Source organism: Ranitomeya imitator, chromosome 2, assembly GCF_032444005.1.
Source record: "Ranitomeya imitator isolate aRanImi1 chromosome 2, aRanImi1.pri, whole genome shotgun sequence".
NCBI lineage: Eukaryota > Metazoa > Chordata > Amphibia > Anura > Dendrobatidae > Ranitomeya > Ranitomeya imitator.
The window spans coordinates 167,418,332-167,435,931 of record NC_091283.1 but is presented as its reverse complement, the minus strand read 5'-3'; the positions used below and the strand labels follow the sequence as shown (position 1 = coordinate 167,435,931).

Sequence of the window (17,600 nt, the reverse complement as noted above, 5' to 3'; positions counted from 1 at the left end):
AATATAATAACACGTGTAGTAATATAAGAGGTCACCTGATAATATAATAACACGTGTAGTAATATATGAGGTCACCTGATAATATAATAACACGTGTAGTAATATATGAGGTCACCTGATAATATAATAACTCGTGTAGTAATATATGAGGTCACCTGATAATATAATAACACGTGTAGTAATATAAGAGGTCACCTGATAATATAATAACACGTGTAGTAATATAAGAGGTCACCTGATAATATAATAACACATGTATTAATATATGAGGTCACCTGATGATATAATAACACGTGTAGTAATATATGAGGTCACATGATAATATATTAGCACATGCAGTAATTTATGAGGTCACCTGATGATATAATACCACGTGTACTTATAGATCAGGTCACGTGATATATAATAATAACACATGAAGTAATATATGAGGTCACGTGATATATAATAACACATGTACTAGTTCAGGTCACGTGATATATCATAATACATCACACAATAAGAAGCATAATAATAACATTTGGGAGTTATCAGCATCTGCGTGACGTCACCTTAGCACGGAGAGGGGGTGTGGTTTGTATCACGTGGTCTGGAAGTGACGTCATCTATCCGGGAGCGGAGTACTTTGAAACTGTCGGTTAGTAGTGAGTGCGCAGCGGCCGCCGGGATCCGCAGTGCGGTACCGCCCTGCCCCGGGCCACTGTACACACCTGACTGCAGGACGGCGGTGTAAAGCATGGGGGACAGTAGCCTGGGCCGATGAGTACCGGCTGTGTGCCCGCTGTACGGGGAGCGGCCGGGGACACGGTCCATCAGTCCGGCCCGCAGGCAGCTGACTTTCCTCCTGACCCGTCTCCGCGCTCTGTCCTGCAGGTCCCACGGGCTGTGACGTCGTGTCCTTGGCTTCTACATGACGAGGAGACCATGTCCTCTCCCCGAGACCAGGCGGCACCCCGAGGACGAGGCACAGTGGGCTCCCCCGGGCGCTCCAGCTCGGTACGTGCGCGCCTCATGCCGTATAACGAGGGTCCCGCTACCGGGGGTCGCTGGGGTGCACTATATGGCAGCACAGCTCACTATGGCCGCTCTCCCTGTACACGGACGGGCCTCACTCACCTCTCACTGGCTTCATTTCCTAGAAGAAGCCTGGAAAGAAGGGGCAGCCGTCCCCCACCGGGGGTCCTGGTCTACAGGAGGTAAAGAAGAGGGGCTACCGCATGAGGAAGACCCCGGAGAGACAGCTCTGCCACCAGCTGGATGGACTGGTGAGTGACCAAACATATATACTTATAGTACATGAAGTCAGTATATACAGACATAACGGTTATATCCCGCGTTACACCCCAGAGCTGCGCTCACTATTCTGCTGGTGCAGTCACTCTGTACATACATTACATTACTGATCCTGAGTTACATCCTGTATTATACCCCAGAGCTGCACTCACTATTCTGCTGGTGCAGTCACTGTGTACATACATTACATTACTGATCCTGTACTGATCCTGAGTTACATCCTGTATTATACTCCAGAGCTGCACTCACTATTCTGCTGATGCAGTCACTGTGTCCATACATTACATTACTGATCCTGACCTACATCCTGTATTATACTCCAGAGCTGCACTCACTATTCTGCTGGTGCAGTCACTGTGTACATACATTACATTACTGATCCTGTACTGATCCTGAGTTACATCCTGTATTATACTCCAGAGCTGCACTCACTATTCTGCTGATGCAGTCACTGTGTCCATACATTACATTACTGATCCTGACCTACATCCTGTATTATACTCCAGAGCTGCACTCACTATTCTGCTGGTGCAGTCACTGTGTACATACATTACTGATCCTGTACTGATCCTGAGTTACATCCTGTATTATACTCCAGAGCTGCACTCACTATTCTGCTGGTGCAGTCACGGTGTACATACATTACATTACTGATCCTGAGTTACATCCTGTATTATACCCCAGAGCTGCACTCACTATTCTGCTGCTGCAGTCACTGTGTACATACATTACATTACTGATCCTGCGTTACATCCTGTATTATACTCCAGAGCTGCACTCACTATTCTGCTGGTGCAGTCACTGTGTCCATACATTACATTACTGATCCTGACCTACATCCTGTATTATACCCCAGAGCTGCACTCACTATTCTGCTGGTGCAGTCACTGTGTACATACATTACTGATCCTGTACTGATCCTGAGTTACATCCTGTATTATACCCCAGAGCTGCACTCACTATTCTGCTGGTGCAGTCACTGTGTACATACATTACTGATCCTGTACTGATCCTGAGTTACATCCTGTATTATACCCCAGAGCTGCACTCACTATTCTGCTGGTGCAGTCACTGTGTACATACATTACATTACTGATCCTGTACTGATCCTGAGTTACATCCTGTATTATACTCCAGAGCTGCACTCACTATTCTGCTGATGCAGTCACTGTGTCCATACATTACATTACTGATCCTGACCTACATCCTGTATTATACTCCAGAGCTGCACTCACTATTCTGCTGATGCAGTCACTGTGTACATACATTACATTACTGATCCTGACCTACATCCTGTATTATTCTCCAGAGCTGCACTCACTATTCTGCTGGTGCAGTCACGGTGTACATACATTACATTACTGATCCTGAGTTACATCCTGTATTATACCCCAGAGCTGCACTCACTATTCTGCCGCTGCAGTCACTTTTCGTTAGGCTTGAGAGATGAAATGTTCTGTATATTGCATATTGTCTGCACGGTGCTTTCTCTGGTGATTTCCATGAGTCACAGAACTGGCCATTTCTTTATATAAGCTTATCTAAGTTGTTACGGCCGCATCTGACTAAACACTTGCTGTTTCCAATAACAACTAGCAGAATAATGAGTGCAGCTCTGGAATAAAACACGGGATGTAACTCTGTACAGGATTATAAATGCAGGAATAGTATCAGCTCAGTGGAGCCCCGTAGGTTATCTGATTACCTGTCTTACATGTTCATATCTTCTGAATATTTCTTCTCTTCCCTCCCAGCACCTGGGTACAGAGTCTCCTGCAGTAGGATCGGGCCTGGTTTATGACGACCGAATGACTCAGTTCTTCTGTCTCTGGGATGATACGTAATATTCTGCGCTGGATTTTATTTCTTTTCATTTTATCGCTATGTTGTTCTTAGATCCAACATTTTACAGGACTGAATCTATTAATATGTCTGTATGGATGGAGATGTCTGTTCTTCTGATTCACAAATGCAAGTCACCTGCATAGCCGTATTATCTGCAGCCACCAGTAGGGGGAGCTCCCTGTATGCAGAGATACATGATAACATTCTGTCTGCAGCCACCACTAGGGGGAGCTCCCTGTATACCGAGATACATGATAACATTCTGTCTGCAGCCACCACTAGGGGGAGCTCCCTGTATACAGAGATACATGATATTCTGTCTGCAGCCACCACTAGGGGGAGCTCCCTGTATACAGAGATACATGATAAGATCCTGTTTGCAGCCACCACTAGGGGGAGCTCCCTGTATACCGAGATACATGATAAGATTCTGTCTGCAGTCACCACTAGGGGGAGCTCCCTGTATACAGAGATATATAAGATTCTGTCTGCAGCCACCACTAGGGAGAGCTCCCTGTATACAGAGATATATGATAAGATTCTGTCTGCAGCCACCACTAGGGGGAGCTCCTTGTATACAGAGATATATGATAAGATTCTGTCTGCAGTCACCACTAGGGAGAGCTCCCAGTATACAGAGATACATGATAAGATTCTGTCTGCAGCCACCACTAGGGGGAGCTCCCTGTATACAGAGATATATGATAAGATTCTGTCTGCAGTCACCACTAGGGAGAGCTCCCTGTATACAGAGATATATGATAAGATTCTGTCTGCAGCCACCACTAGGGGGAGCTCCCAGTATACAGAGATACACGATAAGATTCTGTCTGCAGCCACCACTAGGGGGAGCTCCCTGTATACAGAGATACATGATAAGATTCTGTCTGCAGTCACCACTAGGGGGAGCTCCCTGTATACAGAGATACATGATAAGATTCTGTCTGCAGCCACCACTAGGGGGGCTCCCTGTATACAGAGATGCATGATAAGATTCTGTCTGCAGCCACCACTAGGGGGAGCTCCCTGTATACAGAGATACATAAGATCCTTAGTCCAGAGTAAAGAGAAAAAAATGCAATCGCACAGCCGCTATACGCTAGACCCTTACTGCTCCAGGGGCAAAAAAATGCACTGTTTAAGCCTTTTGTCAGAAAACAAACTAAACAAAAAAGCCGCTGAAAAGATTATACCTTGGTGCTGCTTAAGAAAAACAGATCCAATATGATACATAAGAAGAGACTGAAAGCGCACTCACCGGTATTTGAACAATCAAAGCGGTTTATTCACATGAGATCATGCGGTGCAGGGAGGGTATGTGAATACAAAGAGGATGACAGCTGTTTCGTGCTAGGTGAGCACTTCAACAGATCCAATGGCGAGTGAAGAGAGAGAGGGCCTTTTAACTAAATAGTCTTCCGGTCCCTCCCATTATTCACTTCGTCATAATGAACAATTAGTCACTATCCGGAGGAAAAAAGGGGGAGTGAAACAGTGAAAAGTTAAAATATAATAAAAACATTGATGGGTGACGAAGAATATCATTTAGGAAGAAATATACTATAATATGATAACCAATACACAGGATTTTTTTACAAAAAAACAGACATGTCAACTTTATCGTTGAACCCTGTTGGTCCAGAAGCATTGGCTCTTAATATCCACTTTGCTTCATTACGCAGAAGCATACGATTTAAATTACCGCCATCCTGCGGTAGGGCAGTTTTCTCTATCCCCGCAAATTGAAGCAATTTTGCATCACCTCCATGTTGTTCATTCATGTGCTTTATCAAACGGGGGACCCCCTTGCCTGTGCGCAATGAATTGAGATGTTCTCTGAATCGAACAAACATTGGGCGAATTGTTTTCCCGATATAGAAAAAACTACAAGGGCAATATAAAATATAAACCACATGAGTTGTTCTACAAGAGATGAAATCACGTACTGTATGCATTATTGGGCCAATTTTTAAATTGGTTCCTGTTTGATGTTGATTACAATAATTACAATGCCCACAACGGAAATTCCCTTTGGGTGCAGTATTTCGGAGCCAATTATTATGAGATGAAGTTACCCGATTTCGAACTATTAAATCCTCTATATTTTTACTGCGGCGGCAGGCAAAAAGGGGACCCTTCTCTGTCATTTCCTTCAACGCTTGATCTTGGCAAAGAATTTGCCAATTTTTTCGAATTGCTGTTCTAATTTGTGCGTCCATAGGACCATATTTAAAGCAGAAAATGAATTTTCTATCATTCTCAGATGTTTTTTCTGTTATATTCTCTGTTTCTGCTCGTTCCAACGCTGAGTTCAAGACAGATTGGGGATACCCCCTATTACTGAACCTTCCATATAATTCTTGGGATTGCCTTTGAAAACTCGCATCATTACTGTTTATTCTTTTTACTCGGAGGAACTGGCTGTAAGGCAATGCTTTCTTCACGTACATTGGGTGGGCACTATTGAAATGCAGCAGGGAATTACAAGAGGAAGGTTTACGATATACCTCTGTATGCAAATTACCATCAATTACTTTTAGGCTCACATCCAAAAATGTTAATTCTGTACCTCCAAACTGGTGAGTGAACTGCATGTTCATGGTGTTGGAAAGCGCCAGGTGCTCCACGAACTGTGTGAATGAAGCCCGGTCGCCGTCCCACACCACGAACATGTCGTCCACAAATCTCACATAAAATTTTATGTACTTGAGGTATGGATTTTTCTCAGAATATATATACCTCTCTTCAAATACAGACAGGAAGAGGTTAGCCAGGGTACAGGAGACTGGTGTACCCATGGCAGTGCCCTCCACCTGTCTGTACCAGGTATTATCGAATTGGAAAGTGTTATTTTTCAAGACAAAAGTCAAACCCTTTTTAATGAATGAGATAGTATTAGGGTCCGTAGGGGTACTTTTCAAGATTTCTTGGATCGCCTCCACACCCGCATCTTGTGGGATACGGGTGTAAAGGCTTTCCACGTCTATCGATGCTAAAGAAATTCCCTTTTGCCAGTCAAATCCTCTTTGTATTCACATACCCTCCCTGCACCGCATGATTTCATGTGAATAAACCGCTCTGATTGTTCAAATACCGGTGAGTGCGCTTTCAGTCTCTTCTTATGTATCATACATAAGATCCTGTCTGCAGCCACCACTAGAGGGAGCTCCCTGTATACAGAGATACATGATAAGATCCTGTCTGCAGCCACCACTAGAGGGAGCTCCCTGTATACTGAGATACATGATAAGATTCTGTCTGCAGCCACCACTAGAGGGAGCTCCCTGTATACAGAGATACATGATAAGATCCTGTCTGCAGCCACCACTAGAGGGAGCTCCCTGTATACTGAGATACATGATAAGATTCTGTCTGCAGCCACCACTAGAGGGAGCTCCCTGTATACAGAGATACATGATAAGATCCTGTCTGCAGCCACCAGTAGAGGGAGCTCCCTGTATACAGAGATACATGATAAGATTCTGTCTGCAGCCACCACTAGGGGGAGCTCCCTGTATACAGAGATACATGATAAGATTCTGTCTGCAGCCACCACTAGAGGGAGCTCCCTGTATACAGAGATACATGATAAGATTCTGTCTGCAGCCACCACTAGGGGGAGCTCCCTGTATACAGAGATACATGATAAGATTCTGTCTGCAGCCACCACTAGGGGGAGCTCCCTGTATACAGAGATACATGATAAGATTCTGTCTGCGGACACCAGTAGGGGGAGCTCACACTGAATGCTACATTATCTATCATTGAGTTCAGTGTATAATTAGTATACAGTGTGCTCCCCCTGGTGCAGTACACAGACAGAATTTCATCTATATACTTTTTTCCATGCATTTTACTCCTGTTTTACCAGGTTTCCTGAGTGTCCTGCTCGTCTTTTGGCTGTGAAGGAGAAACTGGTGGAGTATGGGCTGTTGGAGCGCTGCACGTCGGTGCCGGTGAGTGGTGATGTCTGGCCAGTGAGGTTCAATTAGAAAGAAAGAGACATGACAGTGACCAAGTGACTCTCTCTGCAGGCGCGGGAAGCATTGGAGGAGGAGCTCTTGCTGGTTCACAGGTACGAGATAAGTGATTCTTGCCAATCTAAGAACAAAGGAAACTGAAGGATGAATTTTATTTTTCCTGTCTATTAATTTTCAGCAAAGAATATGTAGAGTTAATGAAATCCACACAGAAAATGACAGAGGAAGAGCTGCGAGCTCTATCAGACAAATATGACTCGGTCTACCTGCACCCGGTGAGTCTCCGTCTACTTCATTTATAATGGTAAATTCATGAAATTCATTTATTACACTCCAGAGCTGCACTCACTATTCTGCTGGTGCAGTCACTGTGTACATACATTACATTACTGATCCTGAGTTACATCCTGTATTATACTCCAGAGCTGCACTCACTATTCTGCTGGTGCAGTCACTGTGTACATACATTACATTACTGATCCTGAGTTACATCCTGTATTATACTCCAGAGCTGCACTCACTATTCTGCTGGTGCAGTCACTGTGTACATACATTACTGATCCTGAGTTACATCCTGTATTATACCCCAGAGCTGCACTCACTATTCTGCTGGTGCAGTCACTGTGTACATACATTACTGATCCTGAGTTACATCCTGTATTATACCCCAGAGCTGCACTCACTATTCTGCTGGTGCAGTCACTGTGTACATACATTACATTACTGATCCTGAGTTACATCCTGTATTATACCCCAGAGCTGCACTCACTATTCTGCTGATGCAGTCACTGTGTACATACATTACATTACTGATCCTGAGTTACATCCTGTATTATACCTCAGAGCTGCACTCACTATTCTGCTGGTGCAGTCACTGTGTACATACATTACATTACTGATCCTGAGTTACGTCCTGTATTATATCCCAGAGCTGCACTCACTATTCTGCTGGTGCAGTCACTGTGTACATACATTACATTACTGATCCTGAGTTACATCCTGTATTATACTCCAGAGCTGCACTCACTATTCTGCTGGTGCAGTCACTGTGTACATACATTACTGATCCTGTACTGATCCTGAGTTACATCCTGTATTATACCCCAGAGCTGCACTCACTATTCTGCTGGTGCAGTCACTGTGTACATACATTACTGATCCTGTACTGATCCTGAGTTACATCCTGTATTATACCCCAGAGCTGCACTCACTATTCTGCTGGTGCAGTCACTGTGTGCAGTCACTGTGTACATACATTACTGATCCTGAGTTACATCCTGTATTATACCCCAGAGCTGCACTCACTATTCTGCTGGTGCAGTCACTGTGTACATACATTACTGATCCTGAGTTACATCCTGTATTATACCCCAGAGCTGCACTCACTATTCTGCTGGTGCAGTCACTGTGTACATACATTACATTACTGATCCTGAGTTACATCCTGTATTATACCCCAGAGCTGCACTCACTATTCTGCTGGTGCAGTCACTGTGTACATACATTACATTACTGATCCTGAGTTACGTCCTGTATTATATCCCAGAGCTGCACTCACTATTCTGCTGGTGCAGTCACTGTGTACATACATTACATTACTGATCCGGAGCTACATCCTGTATTATATCCCAGAGCTGCACTCACTATTCTGCTGGTGCAGTCACTGTGTACATACATTACATTACTGATCCGGAGTTACATCCTGTATTATACTCCAGAGCTGCGCTCCTAATTCTTTAGTGTTACTCTCCGGTGTAGTGAGCCTCCTATAATCAGTGTTCTTCTCCCGACTTAACCCTTAGCTGTATTTCTCCGCTTCCTGTGTGGCTGCCGGGTCAGTGCTGCAGTTAGTGGATAAGGTGGTGAGCCGGGAGATCCGTAACGGTTTGGCGGTGGTGCGGTAAGCCATGATGATGTACTGTGTAGTATTAGTGGTGGAGAATACACTCCCCGTCCTGGGAAGCCATTAATAAGGGGGATCATGTGAAGGCTGCCTCCTCTGTGGTCACAGCCTGCACACAAACTCCGCGGTGTCACATTGTGATCCCATTTACTATCTGCAGGTGATGACGTATACGGAGTGGAATAACAACTATTCAGGGCTTGTTTGTACTCTGTAACCATGGCGACAGATAGGTCTGCGTCGGGGCTGTTTGTTGTATTACAGGAGGCTTTTTTTGTCAGTTGCTCCATTTTTTTATTTTGGATCATGACCGCAATAAAAATGTTGGGTTGAAAAGTCTGTACACCCCTTTACAAATGTCTGCTTTCCCTTTTCACAGTCCCCCCGGACACCACGCCTTCAGGGACCAGATGAACGGTTACTGCATGTTTAACCAGCTGGCCATTGCTGCCAGATACGCTCAGCGCCAGCACGGGGTGAAGCGGTGAGTGCGGGGAGGCTTGGCGACCCTCAGACCTTCTCCCCAGCCGTCACTCTGACCTGTGTTCTCCTCTCCAGGGTCCTCATTGTGGACTGGGACGTTCATCATGGACAAGGCACGCAGTTTATATTTGAGGACGACCCCAGGTGTGTGTATATGGCTGGGTGTTATTTCGTTGACCACCACTAGAGGGAGCTGGCTGCATACTGTTCACACGCAGAGGTGAATGGTTACACTGTATACAGGCTGCTCCGGAGCTCCCCCCAGTGGTGGCTGCAGACAGACAGAAGTGTATTCTGTAACCCTTTGTGCTGGGATTGGAGCATAATAACCGCCATTTTTTGGCCAAATCAAGGATGTTTAGTCTGAATTGTCTCTTCCTGACTTCATGTCTTGTCCTCCGTTTAGTGTCCTTTATTTTTCTATCCATCGCTATGAAAATGGAGAATATTGGCCACATCTGGCGGAGTCTTCCAGCACTGCTGTGGGGAAGAAAAGGGGCGAGCAATATAACATAAATGTGCCGTGGAATAAGGTATGAATGAGGCTTTGGTCATAGTTGAGCATTTTGCTATTGACGGGGATACTATTAAAGGGGTTATCGTTAAAATAGGGTATCAATATCCCGTGGGTAAGGGTCCTACATCCACCCTGGCCGCGGTTCATCTGAGCATGTGACAGGGAGCAGCTGGTTCCCCTTCATTGTGCCGGACGCACAGCGCCCTAATGTTAGTAGTGGCCGTGCCTGGTACTGCAGCTCAGTGTTATGGGACTGTCTGCCGTACCGGAGCCTTCAGCCAGGAGCTGGCCCTCTGACATGACCGTGCTCATCCCACCTTTTAATGCTTTGTGTACCCCACAGACCGGAATGAATGACGCAGATTTCATCACAGCCTTCCTGCACCTCCTCCTGCCCGTCTCCTACGAGGTTGGTACATAGGGTTGGGGTGTTCAGAACTAATGTAATTAAGTTTCAATACACAACTTTTTAGTTTTTTTTCCCCCCAAATTTTTATTTTTTTATAGTTCCAGCCTCAGCTTGTGTTGGTTGCAGCCGGATACGACTCCGTCATTGGAGATCCGAAGGTAATGATGGGAAAGATGGTGCAAACTCCATGTAATAGTGTCCTGGGGCTGGTGATTTATATTGTAATACTTTGTATGTCCCACAGGGGGAGATGTCCGCCACCCCAGCATGCTTCGCACACCTCACCCACATGCTCATGTGTATGGCTGAAGGAAGACTTGTGCTCGCTCTGGAGGTGAGAAATGGTAGAGACAGTGTTTGCCCAAAGTCAGCACTCCCAGCAAGCTAATAGGTATCAGCAGAATAGTGAGTGCAGCTCTGGGGTATAATACAGGATGTAACTCAGGATCAGTAATGTATGTGCACAGTGACTGCACCAGCAGACTAGTGAGTGCAGCTCTGGAGTATAATACAGGAGGTAACTCAGGATCTGTATAGGATCAGTAATGTATGTATGTACACAGTGACTGCACCAGCAGAATAGTGAGTGCAGCTCTGGAGTATAATACAGGATTTGACTCCGGATCAGTAATGTATGCACCCAGTGACTGCACCAGCAGAATAGTGAGTGCAGCTCTGGAGTATAATTCAGGAGGTAACTCGGGATCAGTACAGGATCGGTAATGCATGTACACAGTGACTGCACCAGCAGAATAGTGAGTTCAGCTCTGGTGTATAGTTCTGAATAGGTAATGTGATGGATTACCATAGTGACATTTTGCTTGCTGTAGATCTTTTGGTTCGTTCTTCATCACAGGGTGGTTACAACCATCGTTCTCTGGCAGAAGGTGCCTGCTCCTCATTGAAGATTCTGCTCGGGGACCCGTGCCCACTCCTGCGTCTGCCTTTCACACCCTGCGAGAGGTGAGCAGTTCTGTGTTCAGAGTGATTAATCCCACCTGTAGAGATAAGCGTTTAGGAGATGCTTTAGGACCCTCTTCTCTCAGGGGCCAGTCAGGTATTGTATGATATTGTGATTATCACGCCCCCATACAGATCAGGTGACGGGTGTGGGTGCGGGGCATCTGCTGGCAGTCTCTGATCACCTTTGATTTCCACAGTGCTCTGGACTCCATTTCTGGCGCCATCTCTGTCCACAGGAAGTACTGGCGGTGTCTGCAGGGTCAGGGTAAGTTACCTTTGCCTTTACGGAGGCCTGTGATTTTGCGAAGAGTCTATCAATCGTTCTGAGCACGTCTGTGTTTCGGAGATGTAGTTGTCCCTTTCTTTGGTCCTTTGCCGTTACTTGTGTATCCAGCCAGAATGGCTCCTCCACCATTATCGTTGTCATATGTCTTCATTGCTGCTCTAGATTTAACCTTAAACCTGGAGACTGGAAATAATAAAGTGACCACAGAGGATAAGAGTGTCGCGGAGTCAGAAGACCTGGCGGTGACGCTAGATGCTGCCATGCAGGAAGTGATGAGAAAGCTCCCGGTGTCGCGCACTGGGCTGGTGTACGACGAGCAGATGATGGAGCACTACAACATGTGGGACAGGTGAAGTGATGCCATGATGTGCTGCACACTCCTCCCCTGTGAGCGCCACCATGTTTAAGGTCATCCTTCTTTCCAGCGGTCACCCTGAGCTCCCGCAGAGAATTGCTCGGATATTCAAGCGGCACAAGGAGATGGGGCTGGTAGATCGCTGCACGCGGCTTCCACTTCGCATGGCTACTACTAAGGAGCTACAGATGTGCCATAGGTAGGTGCATGGTGACCTACAGGTATCCTGCATTAAAGGGAAACTGTCAGCAAGAAGGATAGATGCATAGTAATGGGAAGCTCTGTCCTACTATGCTTCCGGTAACGGCATTATTGGGCGTCCTTCTGCTGGGAACTCACTGGTCGGGCATTTAAGGGTCATGGTTTCTGTCCTTACCCTGCAGCCTCCCTTACATTCAGAAGATTGAGGAAAGCTCTCGAATGAAACCGAGGGACCTGCACAAGGCGTGCTCCGAGTACAACTCCATCTACATCAACAACAGGTCCTATCACAGCGCCTGCCTGGCTGCGGGCTCCACGTTCAGTGTGGTGGAGGCCGTAGTGAAGGGGGAGGTGAGACCCTGACTCCATGTTTATAATATGCACCTCCGCTGGTCCCCTTCCCAGTCACCCCTGGTGGCTGCCCCCTCTGCATCACTTATTACTTTGTGTACAGGTCCAAAATGGAGTTTGCATAGTCCGCCCTCCCGGGCACCATGCTGAGCCGGGCGCCGCATGTGGGTTTTGCTTCTTTAACAATGTTGCCTTGGCGGCACGATACGCCCAAAGTCTGCAGAGCCCTTCAGAGCCTCCGCTAAGGTAAAGTCTAAAGGCTTAACATAGGTTTTATGTAACTAAGACTTAGAGGGGAGGTTTTCAGAGACGCCCCTTGCAGAATGCCAGCGGGGTACCACTCACTCCCTGGCAATGCCCACACCAGTCAGGCATTTCCTCTACAGTGGTAATAGTTTTACATTGCAGCTTTTCAGATGAATGGTGGACCTTGTGGAACGGGTACTGCCCGTTCATGCATTACACAGTCAGCCCATTGATTTCAATGAGATCTGTGTAACACCATATTGTACCTGTGGGGGCAGTGCAGGCAAACTGAACACTTGCTGACTGGATCCCTGAAGGATACAGCTGACTGGCAAAGGTGATGCTGTACATTAGACAAGCACACCTCCAGCAAAAAAGTGATTTTAATTTTTTTTTGTGGAGAATCCCTTTTAAGCTTTATCTAACTCCAAACCCCCCTTTAATTGTCATTCATTACAGTATTACTGCTCCTAAAAGGATTGATTTCTCCTTTCAGGGTGATGATTCTGGACTGGGACATCCACCACGGGAACGGGATTCAGCACATGTTCGAGGACGACCCGAGGTGAGTTGTGGCCCCCGCTGTCCATCGCTCAGCGTGGGTCTCTACACCTGAGATTCACTGTTTGTTACCCTCCGCCAGCGTCCTGTACGTGTCGCTCCACCGCTACGATGACGGCACGTTCTTCCCGCGCTCTGAGGACGCCGCGTTCAACAGGGTCGGGAGCGGCCCAGGCGAAGGATTCAACGTGAACATCCCCTGGAATGGTGGAAAGATGGGCGACGTGGAGTACCTGCTGGCATTCCACAGGATTGTCATGCCCATCGCTTACGAGGTGAGGAAAAACAATGGCCGGAGGGAGGTACAAACTGTATCACTAGTTTTCTGACAAGAGTTGACCTCTTCCCCCTCCTTCATCTTCAGTTCAACCCACAACTAGTTTTGGTCTCTGCGGGATTTGATGCCGCCCGCGGAGACCCGCTCGGAGGCTGCCGCGTCAGTCCGGAGGGCTATGCCCACATGACGCATCTACTGATGGGCCTGGCTGGGGGCAAAGTGGTGCTAGTGCTTGAGGTAAGTGCTCGGCCAATGGAAATCCTCAATGATAATCACTGCAAGAAAAGCAGCGATCCTCTGGCACGAAGTGTTCAGTTTCCCTGCAGCACCACCACAGGAGAAGTGTGGTATTACACTAGTCCTATTAACGAATTAGACCTGCAGAGTCCCCCATAGATGTGTGGAGTAGGGGGTCCGCAACCCTTATTAACTCTCTGCTTTTAGGGTGGATACAACCTGACATCCATCTCTGACTCCATGTCCATGTGTACCCGAACGCTGCTGGGTGATACCCCTCCCACCATATCTGACCTGCACGCCCCACGTCCTGCCGCCCTACTTGCCATCTCCAGTGTGCTGGGGGTACATCAGAAGTATTGGCGTACCCTGCGGATAAATGGTGAGTGATGGGGAGAGGGAGAATCAGATTGGAGCATTACTACCATGTGTTCTGGTGTCTTTTCAGCTGGACCTTCTGTGCCATCCAAGGCGGAGGTCATGCCACCACGTAAGGACATGGAGCCCGGACTATCGTCACCCCAGCGTGGCAGTCTTGGAAAGCAGCTTGTGTCCACAGCGTCTCCTTTGAAGCCGGATCTGGAGGACTTCCTACAAGAACAGTCGCCATTGATGGTCGGAGGTGGTTCACCAAGAGGCAGGACTGCTGTGATCCAGGATGCAGACACCAGGACAAAGGAGGTGCTCGGAGGGGACATTGTGGAGTCTATGAAGGTGGGTCCTGTCTCCAGTCCTGCTCTTCAGGAACGACGGGACGAGGAGGACAAGAACATGGAAGCAGGGCCTGATCAGTCCTATGATGGAGACACTCTGGAGCTGGTCATAGAGCTGCACTTATCCGACAAGACACCAGAGAAGCAGAGGTCCACGCCTGCAGCCGGGGGCTCAGTGGAGGATCTCTTAAGAAACTTGCATCTGGGAGATGTCAAGTCTCCTGATGGTGACAGCTCGCCGGCTGGAGGTGCGAGGAAGAAGACCTCAATAGGGAGACAGTCAGCAGGAGCACAGGTACAGTCCGCCCTTGTGGAGGTGGTAGGGTGGCCCCATAGTCACCTGGGCAGCACGGTGGCTCAGTGGATAGCACTGCAGCCTTGCAGCGCTGGGGTCCTGGGTTCGAATCCCACCCAGGACAACATCTGCAAAGAGTTTGTATGTTCTCTCCGTGTTTGCGTGGGTTTCCTCCGGGCACTCCGGTTTCCTCCCACATTCCAAAGACATACTGATAGGGATTCTAGATTGTGAGCCCCATTGGGGACAGCGATGATAATGTGTGCAAATTGTAAAGCGCTGCGGAATATGTTAGCGCTATATAAAAATAAAGATTATTATTATTTATTATAAAAATAAAGATTACCTGCATTGTGCACCAAGGTATCTGGAGTCCGTGGACTGCATAGATCTCGCCATGCAATGTGCTCTTATTGACCAATTCCCTTTAAGTAATGGATATCCCCTTTAAGAACTAGTTCCGACGAGAGAGGCTTCACAGTACAGGGGCGAGCCTCCATCACGGTCTCCTCCAGGCATATTGTAGGTATGCGGCTCCACATTCATCCTTCATGTGCATAAGACCGCGTGGGTGCCCTCCTGCTTCTGACAACTGTATTGAGGATCCATAAATGCGGCTCAGATCAGTGGTCAGATGGCCATTTACCTTTAGTTCTGCCTCTTGGGGTCGCTCACCCCGCACATACCTTGAGGGTATAACTTCTCACTACCGGGCCCATTCTCTCCAGTCTGCAGGTAAGGCGCCGCTCGCTGACTCTGCCGGGGGAGACCGTTTCCCGTCCTATGAAGCAGACGCAGACCCGTGCCCCGGATTCTCTGTAAGTTGGGATCTGTCCGCTATTTGGTGCCACCGCTGGGAAAGTCGCCGGGTCACACAACCTCTCCTCTTTGTTGGCAGGGGGAGCTGTTCTCTGTGACACCCCTGCCTTGGTGTCCTCACCTGGAGTCAGTGCGTGCGCTGCCCCCTGGTGGACTGGACGTAACGGAGCCGTGCGCAGTGTGCGGCACACAGGTGGAGAACTGGGTCTGTCTCGCGTGTTACCAGGTGAGGGTTAATGAAGGCATTCCTGTTTACCAGATTTCTGCTTGCTGTCATTGAATAAAATGATTACATTGCAAAGCTGAGACTACATCCTGACCCTTACTAATCACAGCTGAGGGTTTGCTACAGGAGAAAATCCTCTGTGAGCTTAATAAACCAATCTCGGTAGTTAGTTACAGTGTGTCGGGGCAATGGCTAGACCTTGGCTGGGTGAAAAACACTGGTGAACAAAAAGAGACCACGTCCATTGACAGCAAGCAGAGATTTAGATTCAGACTTGCAGACCTTTTTAGCTAATAATGATGGGGGATGAGAAAGTGCCGAGGGTCCGGGCGGGCGTTTCTCACCGTTGTGCGCCCTGCAGGTCCTGTGCGGAAGGTACGTCTCGCAGCATATGATGACTCATGGAGCCTCGTCCGGCCACAGCATGGTGCTGAGCTTCTCCGACCTCTCTGTCTGGTGCTACGGCTGTGACGCCTACATCCACAATGAGGTGAGTGCCCCTGGGGGGCTATTCTAATTGTGGGGGGAGATAAGCGACTGGCTTCGCTGATCCTGTGTAGAATCATTGGGTCCGATAGGTTACAGCACACCTGACGCACCTTTGTCACCTTCACATGAAGCCGTTCACTGACCGCAAGCTCTGAGTAGCTCTTGTCTTTGTTTCCTGCAGGTTCTCATTCCAGCAAAGCAATCCGCCTACCACTGCAAGTTTGGGGAGGAAATGCCCGGAGCGTAAAGCAGATGGCAAGCAGCGGTCAGGAGGGGCCACCACCAATCACTGTGTACCCCACCACCACCCTCCTTGCTATTCAGAGGAGTTCAACTATTCACTTATCTGTCCAGATACTGAAATCTTGCCTCAAACTGTTTGAAAAGTTCTGCAGCTTTGTAATATGCTTGCTGTCGGTGAATGGCAGTCAGACACTGAGAACCGTTACATACCTATTATTTCATACAGCTGAGGGTTTGTTACAGTGCCATGTAATCTGCACAATCCAAGGTCCATTTTACAAACTTTCCCTGCACTGATACACTGCAACAAACTGCCAGCGCTGGAGAGAGAGATCTGTGCTGCTTAAGGTGTTTAGTGCACAAGGACTGGAGAAAATTGAAGCAAAACTTCCGCTGGGATTTAACAAAAAAGGCAGTCACTGACAGCAAGCAGAGATTGTGATAATGGAAAGGAGCTGATGCCTTAATATGCCCTTTAAAGAGACAGGTGTCATATACCTGTCATCATAGACATCAGCTGGGCGTCGTGGTATGACGCTGACCCTCCCCCATCTGCGTCCTTTATGGTTATTTAATAAATTTATAAGTTTAATCAAACACAAAGTGACGCTGTCGTGTATTACTGATGCTGTACTCGGAGGAGCCACCCGTGTTTTATAGCCTATCACAACCACTAGATGGCGCCGATTCTGTTCTAGAAGAGGCTGCACCAGGATGTCGGTGCTGCCTGTGTGGCTGCAGAGCCCAGTGGACATTCCCTGTGATATTGCTTTATGATGGGTCCTGTGTACGTGTGCCGCTTCTTCCTTCCTCTGACGCAACTCTACAAGCCGGGATGTTTGGTAATGGAGATTTCAATCAGCCATAACATTAAAACCACTGACAGGTGACGTGGAAAAAGCGATGCC

General features: G+C 47.6%; 1 protein-coding gene across 5 annotated transcripts; it reads left to right on the top strand.

Moving 5' to 3' along the window:
- Positions 1 to 578: 578 nt before the first annotated feature.
- HDAC6 (histone deacetylase 6) lies at positions 579 to 17,295 on the top strand. 5 transcript variants are annotated; one of them, XM_069747844.1, is made up of 29 exons: positions 579 to 637; positions 874 to 996; positions 1,143 to 1,265; positions 3,048 to 3,133; positions 7,010 to 7,094; positions 7,173 to 7,213; positions 7,297 to 7,393; positions 8,921 to 9,018; positions 9,401 to 9,505; positions 9,580 to 9,648; positions 9,911 to 10,037; positions 10,365 to 10,430; positions 10,529 to 10,588; positions 10,675 to 10,764; positions 11,287 to 11,393; positions 11,591 to 11,658; positions 11,842 to 12,028; positions 12,105 to 12,233; positions 12,418 to 12,586; positions 12,690 to 12,832; positions 13,329 to 13,397; positions 13,476 to 13,668; positions 13,758 to 13,907; positions 14,115 to 14,289; positions 14,356 to 14,915; positions 15,644 to 15,733; positions 15,814 to 15,960; positions 16,322 to 16,450; positions 16,631 to 17,295. In XM_069747844.1, the coding sequence occupies exons 2-29, from the start codon at positions 925 to 927 to the stop codon at positions 16,694 to 16,696; spliced, it is 3,501 nt and encodes a 1,166-aa protein (XP_069603945.1). In that variant the 5' UTR covers positions 579 to 637; positions 874 to 924; the 3' UTR covers positions 16,697 to 17,295. The 5 variants fall into 5 exon arrangements, with proteins under 5 accessions (XP_069603945.1, XP_069603944.1, XP_069603943.1 ...); XM_069747843.1 differs by having other exon boundaries at positions 1,140 to 1,265; XM_069747842.1 differs by lacking the exon at positions 579 to 637 and having other exon boundaries at positions 644 to 996.
- The last annotated feature ends 305 nt before the right edge of the window (positions 17,296 to 17,600 follow it).